The following is a 6,679-nucleotide window of genomic DNA, read 5'->3' on the forward strand; positions in this document are numbered from 1 at the left end:
GATCCTAGGCGGTTGAAGCTCCACTTCCCCAGATTCCGCCCCCGCGATGGAGTGGAGTTGGTGGAGCATTCGCGATCGCCAATTCTCGACACTTCTGGTTGGCCAGGGATCCAAGTGGTCAGAAACCATTTATATGGTGTGCATGCTTCGAGGTGCTCCATCGTCGAGTAGTGGCATTTGGACTTCAAAATTTGTCTCTGATGCGCGCGATCAATCAATGGCAGACTTCAAGGGCTCTGCAGCGTGTAGACTCGAGATTCAAGGTGACCTCCCACTGGCATGGCAGCTGAGGGCGCGGGCGGCCAATGGCTCGTGTTTGCCAGCGGGAGCGGCCTGGCTCTTTGTCGAGCCACGATTGGTATCCTTAGTGTATTTGCGGGCTTGCAGAGGTTTGGCCAAGGGCCAGGTTCTTTGATGTCAAGCTGGCCCGATAGTCTCGTGAGTCGCTTCTGGTTTTGGGAAGGCTGAGCCCCCGCCATTCAGCTGTGGAATCTCTTTCCGAGGTTGGCATTGATTTCCAGGGTAGAACGAAGAGGCTTCCCACCCGAACAAGTATGTAGGGTAAGGTACTGATGGGAGAGGCCCAAAACAGCACCTACCGGTGGGCGTGCTAGATTTGTCTACAGTACCGGTAGATGTTTTGTCGGGCGCAGCACCCGAGAACCAATTGCCGCTGGCCTCTGCCATGCTTTTCGTGCTCATGGCTGGATTTGCAGGCTTGAGAATCTCGGTTTCCGTGCAGCACATGAGTACGACAATTGGGGACAAGTGAACCACTGAGCAAACACTCCTGAATATCAGTTCACCATCATGGAGTGCTCAGTAATCACTCAAAGTACTGGAAGAGAACTTTGAAAGCAAGCGGATGTCGATGGATAAAAGAGATTGGAGGACCCTAACCCTGATGCGATAAGATAGCTCACCTGCCCCACTCTGTTGTGAGGCGGTCAATTTTTTCGGCGACAAATTGAGGCCCCAGTTGAGGTTCTCCCCTCGTGACAGACCCATCGGAAACCCTCGAACACAGGCGTCGGTTTCGAGTGTCAAAATGCGTGTCGAAAATTGCTTCTTCTGCGGGAGGCCCGCTTGGCCCAGCAAGGGCATCACATTCATGAGAAATGACGGTTTGTCTTGTTCCTCTACAGCAGTACTTCCGGGCGAAAACACTAACACTAACCTTTTCCTACCCAGGCAAATCCTTCCGGTTCTGTCGTTCCAAATGCCACAAGAACTTCAAGATGAAGCGTAACCCGCGGAAGCTCAAGTGGACCAAGGCGTACCGCAAGAACGCGGGCAAGGAGATGGTGGTGGACAGCACGCTGCAGTTCGCCGCACGGCGCAACGTGCCCGTGCGCTACGACCGCGAGCTCTTCGCCAAAACGCTCAAGGCCATGGAGCGCATCAGCGAGATCCGCGCCCGCCGCGAGCGCGTCTTCTACAAGAAGCGCATGGCTGGGAAGCGCGCCCGCGAGCTCGCCGCCGCCCGCAAGCTCGTTGAGCAGAACGAGCACCTGCTCCCGCGCCTGCGCGCAAGCACCAAAAAGGAGCTGGAGGCCAAGGCCGCCGAGATGGGCGTCGAGGTGGAGGAGCTCGAGCGCGAGGAGCTCGCCAAGCTGCGGAGCAGCAAGAAGACAAAGGTGTTTGGCCGCGAGGTGGTCAGGCAAAGGGTACGGACGGACGGTGGCGTCGAGGAGATTCCTGGGTCCGGGGAGGGTCATATGCACGGGGACGGACATGACTGGGAAAACAACGACGACGACGACGACGACGACGACGACGAAATGGATACCGATTGAGGGGAGTGCCGATGATCAGGTATGGGTCCGGATTCATGCAGACGACAGCCGGTGCGCCTTGGACCTCCTTGTTTGCGGGAGACATGCCTTGTTGTTGGCATCTATCCTCTGCCATAGAGAGAGGCAGGGCCATAGGCTCATCTGGCACTATATGTGTGTCTGCAACGCAGCGGACGGCTCGGAGATCCACGTGCTCCGACCACCTTGTGCTTGGCAGCAATTGAAGCGTCTATCTCTTTCCACACAAGGCTTCTGTCCTTGGGACGCGCTCATAGACACCACGGTGGGACACTGGCGAATCGGCGTTTGATCGGAGTGATGTTGTCACACATCATGGCACGTGATCAGCTAGGTACCCGGTACTCTTTATCCATACGATGGAGGGATGGAAATTACACATTACACTGGATGGTGCGATACTGAGCACATAGCAATTCTCATTTCAGAAGGTCAACGTTAGCTTAGGAGCGATGCCCAGGACATTCAAAGCATTGTGTATCAGGTACATATTAGTAAATTGCTTCCCGTAACGCTGATGCAGACGGCACCCAGGTCCCACCGTATCCCACCTCCCAGACCCGGCGGCGCAGTATCAACGGATATCGGTATCTCCATCCTTCCCTCCAGGTCCTCATCCACATTCCACACCTCATCGGTCCTCCGACCTGCTTCCCATCCCTCTTCAGCAAGCACACCCCTCCTGCTGCGCCGGTGCAGCGGGTGTCTTGACATCAATCATCTGACTCGACGCCTGGGCGGCAGCGTCGGTGCCCTCCATGCCGGGCAGCGCCTGGGCTATCCTCTTGAAGAGCGTCTTGACGTTGTGGCCGAGCTTGGCGCTCGTCTCGACAAACATGAGGTTGTTGCGCTTGGCCTCCTCCTCGCCCTGTTGCGTCGTCACCTCGCGCTTGTCGTTGAGGTCCGTCTTGTTGCCCACCAGCACGATGATGACGTCGTTGCCGCGCTCCGCGCGCACGTCGTCGATCCATTTTCGTGTGTTTTGGAAGGATTTTGCGTCTGTAGAGTGTTGAGGGGTTCGTTAGTAGTGTGAAAGGAAGGGTTTCTCAGGGGTTAACGCACTTGAGATGTCATAGACCACCACCGCCACGCTCGAGTCCCGGATGTAGGACGGGATCAAGCTCCTAAATCGTTCCTGGCCTGCCGTATCCCAAAGCTGTAACCGCACCGTCCTGTCTTCGAGGTACATTGTCTGTCGAGCCTTGTCAGTGTCTGTTGTGTCGAGTCTCCTTCCCCTCGGGCCACCCGGGGACTCGCTTGCCTTGGAGAGGAAGTCGATGCCGATGGTGGCTTGGTACATATTGTCGAACGAGTCGTACATGAAGCGTGTGATGAGGGACGTCTTGCCAACTGTTGTTGTATGTTTAGCCTGCGTTGATCCTTGTGGCCCGCTATCTGACTTGGAGGGCATACCGCTTTGTTCCCCAAGAAAGACAAGTCTGTCGCCAAGATTAGCAGGCTGATCTGGCCGCGGGTTCCTCGGAATGCCATTACTTGAACTTCTTCAGCGGGTTGTTGTACGACCCGCCAGCGCCTGTTTGTGCCATGCCGGTAGACTGAGCGGGAGGAGGGGTGATTTGGGTTGTGGTGTTGCGCGGGATGCGTAGGAGAGGGCTCTGTTGGCGATGGCGCAGGAACAGTGGAGCGCCGAGTTGCGGTTCTGTAATAAAGTGCTGCGATTCGGCTGATGAGCTTATTGGAGCAAAGTATTCTTCAAAGACACTTGCTGGGCGCACAATGGTTGAAGTGCGATTCTTTGTGACGGCGTCGATCGGCGTTCAAGTTTGGCACCAACCCGCTTGTAAGGGTCCTTGGAAAAGGGGCGCGCTTCAACGCATTGAAGCTCTTGGCGGCCGTCATGTCCGCCAACTGCCAGCAAGGTGGCGCTGATGGTCTGTGCGCCGTACAAGGCTTTCGTTATCTTATCGTACTTCCGCTCGAAATTTTGAAGCCAGGACCGACCCCACCGCTCGTTGATCGAATAGATCAAATCAATCGCAAGGACTCGGAACCAGAGGAACATTGGCACCAGCGCGTAGCTTTGGACACTCTTCCATCTCCTCAACGATGCCGGTCTTGAAGCCGCTTTCGGGTGATCCGGATGCGCCCCAACAACACAAACAACCGTCCAGGAAAGGAAAGAAGGCATGGCGCAAGAATATCGACATTTCCGAGGTGCAGCAGGGTCTCGAGGAGCTCAATGAGCAGATAATCAAGGGGTATGCTATGATCCGCTTGCCATCATTTTTGAAAGACGTAGCTGACATTTTCCCAGAGGAGTCATTGCTGAGAAGGACTCGTCGGAACTCTTTACCCTTGATGTCGTCGGCGACTCGGAGCTCACGAAGCGGTTCCCCAAGCACATCAAGAAGGACTTGAAGGCCGACGAGATTATTGCGCAACGATCGGCGGTGCCAGCTGTGTCCATTCGCAAGCGACCTGCCGCTGACAAGACAACCGACGGGATCCTCCCTGTGAAGAAGCAGCGGACTACCTATGTTACGCACAAGGAGCTGGCGAGGATAAAGAAGGTCGCCGATGGCCGTCACGAGCAGACGGTTGAAGTGGTAGACGCAGAGTACGATGTATGGGCTGAGCCCAAGGAAGGGCCTAAGACCGAGGAGCAGTTCGAATTCTTGCCCAAGGCCGAGAAGATAAAGAAGCCCAAGACCCTGGAGTTGGAGCCTATTTCCCTGGCAGCCAGCGGGAAACCCATTCCTGCTGTGCCGAAGCCCAAGGGTGGCCACAGTTACAACCCCGCCTTCAACGATTACCGGGACCGGCTGATCGAAGAAAGCGAAAAGGCTGTGGAAGCAGAGAGGAAAAGGCTGGAGGCCCTTGAGGCGGAGCGCATTAGGTTGGAAGCGGCGGCACGGTCTGCAGCCGAGGCAGAGGCAGCCGAGGCGCGGGCCGACCTTTCAGAGTGGGAGGACGACTCGGCATGGGAAGGGATCGAAAGCGCGGGCGAAGAGCTCAGTGTCAAGGCAAAGAGGCCACGACGGAAGACGCAGGCTGAGCGGAACAGGATCAAGCGCCGGAAGGAGAAGGAGCGGAGAGCGAAGCATGAAGCTGCCATGAAGCGGAAGAATGCCCAGGCGGAGCGCATCAAGCAAATCGCGCTCGAGGTGGCGGAGAGGGAGCGTCAGATGGCGCTGGAGAAGGTCGAGATGAGCGGCGCCAGCGACATGGAGGAAGGCGATGACGTCGAGCTGCGGCGGAGGCAGTTCGGCAAGCTCAAGTTGCCAGAGAAGGATCTGGAGTTGGTGCTTCCTGACGAGTTGCAGGACTCCCTCCGGCGGCTTAAACCTGAAGGGAACCTCCTCAAAGACCGCTACCGCAACATGCTGGTCAGGGGCAAGATGGAGGCCCGGAGGAAGATACCGTTCAGGAAGCAGGCCAAGACCAAGGTCACTGAGAAGTGGACATTCAAGGATTTCTCGGTTTAGGGCTTAGCTGGCCGTTTCCCGCAGCAAATACAACTCGGTGGCTGCTGTGGTGGCTGCCGCCCTTCTTCCCGTTACCCTTCCAGTGTTCAACTCAACCTGTGGCCCGTTCTCCTCCACGATCATCATCGGGTCACAGCCGTTTTGCATCCTGCTGATCCGCGGATACAGTGTTTCGACTCCTGGACGAAGCGAAACTTCCCTCGTTGATTTCATATGCCGACCTAAGATCAAGGAGCAGGGACCGTAGGGGATTGTTCAAGAAAATTCTCAAGGACTGAGAGACTTTGTGGAGAAGAGAAACCAAGACTGGAGCACCATTCGCGACATTGCGTACGAGTACATGAAAGCTGTGGCCAGGACCTACATCGAGTACAAATGGGCAGACCAGCTCAAGACGGCAGTCGTCGACGTTATCAGCCAGCTAGATGGGACCGTGTATGACGCATTCGCCCGTGACCTGGAGCTTTGCCTGAACGATGTCTCAAGAGAGCCGATTGCCGAGCTGGCAGAGCTCGCGCAAATGCTCCTCGAACTTCATCTTGACGTCTACGAGCATCAGACGGATCCTAACAGCGCGACTGATCAGGAGGCCATGTGAACGAAGCTCACCGTTCCCATACTTCTCGTATCCCAGTTAACATGTTCAACATCATACGGATCCTAATCTCTAGTGACCCGGGCTACAAGTCGGAGCAAGATTACCACCTCGGTCCAGCTGTTGTTCAAATTGTTCTTGTCATCATGAAATATGAGTGTCCAGGTGGCCATTCTATGCCGGCCTACCTCTATGCCTGGGGGCATGTAGGTATGGATGGATGGATGGAATTTATTTCGCCCGGAGGCACGAAGCCTAAAGGGCCTTGGCACGCTAACTACATCCAATTCCTTGACGTTCAACCATCAACTCGTACAAGGGCATGTAGGTACGTGCTCTGCCAGGCCGTACATTGAAAAAGACTCACGTGTTTGATAAGCGAGCGCCGCGGATAAGCGAGCGCCGCACTTTTCTACGCGACGCGTTATATCTACACTCAACACCAATTTTCTCATCAACCCAACATGCCTCCTACTTTAAAGGAAGCCAGGGTAATCTTGGCTATCGAAGCTATTCGGAACAACCCAAAACTAAGTATAAGAGCTGCAGCAAAGATATACAACATTGCCGACCGAACCATCCGTCGTCGACTCGCCGGGAAACCTGCACAACGCGATACTGTGCCCAAATCGAGGAAGCTTACGCAATTGGAAGAGGAGGCTATTGTTCAATATGTCATCGAGCTGGATGTACGAGGATTTCCGCCGAGGTTGCGTGGTGTGGAGGATATGGCCAACCAACTGCTCCGCGAACGCGACGCGCCTCCTGTCGGCAAACGCTGGGCACACAACTTCGTCAAACGCCAGCCAGAGCTCTGTACGCGT

General features: G+C 55.6%; 4 protein-coding genes across 4 annotated transcripts; 3 read left to right on the top strand and 1 right to left on the bottom strand.

The window, feature by feature from the left end:
* Positions 1-180: 180 nt before the first annotated feature.
* Positions 181-801, top strand: N657DRAFT_642109 (uncharacterized protein). Its single transcript, XM_062792280.1, has one exon. It carries the CDS (start codon positions 280-282, stop codon positions 466-468), a length of 189 nt encoding a protein of 62 aa, XP_062649171.1. The 5' UTR covers positions 181-279; the 3' UTR covers positions 469-801.
* A 247-nt stretch (positions 802-1,048) lies between these two features.
* On the top strand, positions 1,049-1,796 carry N657DRAFT_678533 (uncharacterized protein; the record flags this gene model as incomplete). The annotated part of the gene is made up of 2 exons (XM_062796078.1): positions 1,049-1,124; positions 1,192-1,796. The coding sequence occupies 2 exons, from the start codon at positions 1,049-1,051 to the stop codon at positions 1,794-1,796; spliced, it is 681 nt and encodes a 226-aa protein (XP_062649172.1).
* Positions 1,797-2,137: 341 nt separating this feature from the next.
* N657DRAFT_264871 (ras-domain-containing protein) lies at positions 2,138-3,444 on the bottom strand. The gene is made up of 5 exons (XM_062786512.1): positions 3,309-3,444; positions 3,228-3,253; positions 3,076-3,164; positions 2,877-3,006; positions 2,138-2,813 (listed from the first exon to the last, which is right to left on the bottom strand). Exons 1-5 carry the CDS (start codon positions 3,359-3,361, stop codon positions 2,479-2,481), a joined length of 633 nt encoding a protein of 210 aa, XP_062649173.1. The 5' UTR covers positions 3,362-3,444; the 3' UTR covers positions 2,138-2,478.
* A 437-nt stretch (positions 3,445-3,881) lies between these two features.
* Positions 3,882-5,260, top strand: N657DRAFT_569288 (P60-like protein; the record flags this gene model as incomplete). Its single annotated transcript, XM_062788650.1, has 2 exons — positions 3,882-4,033; positions 4,090-5,260. 2 exons carry the CDS (start codon positions 3,882-3,884, stop codon positions 5,258-5,260), a joined length of 1,323 nt encoding a protein of 440 aa, XP_062649174.1.
* Between the last annotated feature and the right edge of the window lie 1,419 nt (positions 5,261-6,679).

This window comes from Parathielavia appendiculata (genome assembly GCF_033297405.1).
Source record: "Parathielavia appendiculata strain CBS 731.68 unplaced genomic scaffold N657scaffold_3, whole genome shotgun sequence".
NCBI classification, from domain to species: domain Eukaryota; kingdom Fungi; phylum Ascomycota; class Sordariomycetes; order Sordariales; family Chaetomiaceae; genus Parathielavia; species Parathielavia appendiculata.

Coding starts and splice junctions, on each gene's coding strand:
- N657DRAFT_642109 (XM_062792280.1), top strand. CDS start 280: ATGGCAGCTGAGGGCGCGGGCGGCCAATGGCTCGTGTTTGCCAGCGGG.
- N657DRAFT_264871 (XM_062786512.1), bottom strand. CDS start 3,361: ATGGCACAAACAGGCGCTGGCGGGTCGTACAACAACCCGCTGAAGAAG. Junction 3,007..3,075: donor GCATCGACTTCCTCTCCAAG/GCAAGCGAGTCC, acceptor AAGGCTCGACAG/ACAATGTACCTCGAAGACAG. Junction 2,814..2,876: donor GGTGGTCTATGACATCTCAA/GTGCGTTAACCC, acceptor AACACTCTACAG/ACGCAAAATCCTTCCAAAAC.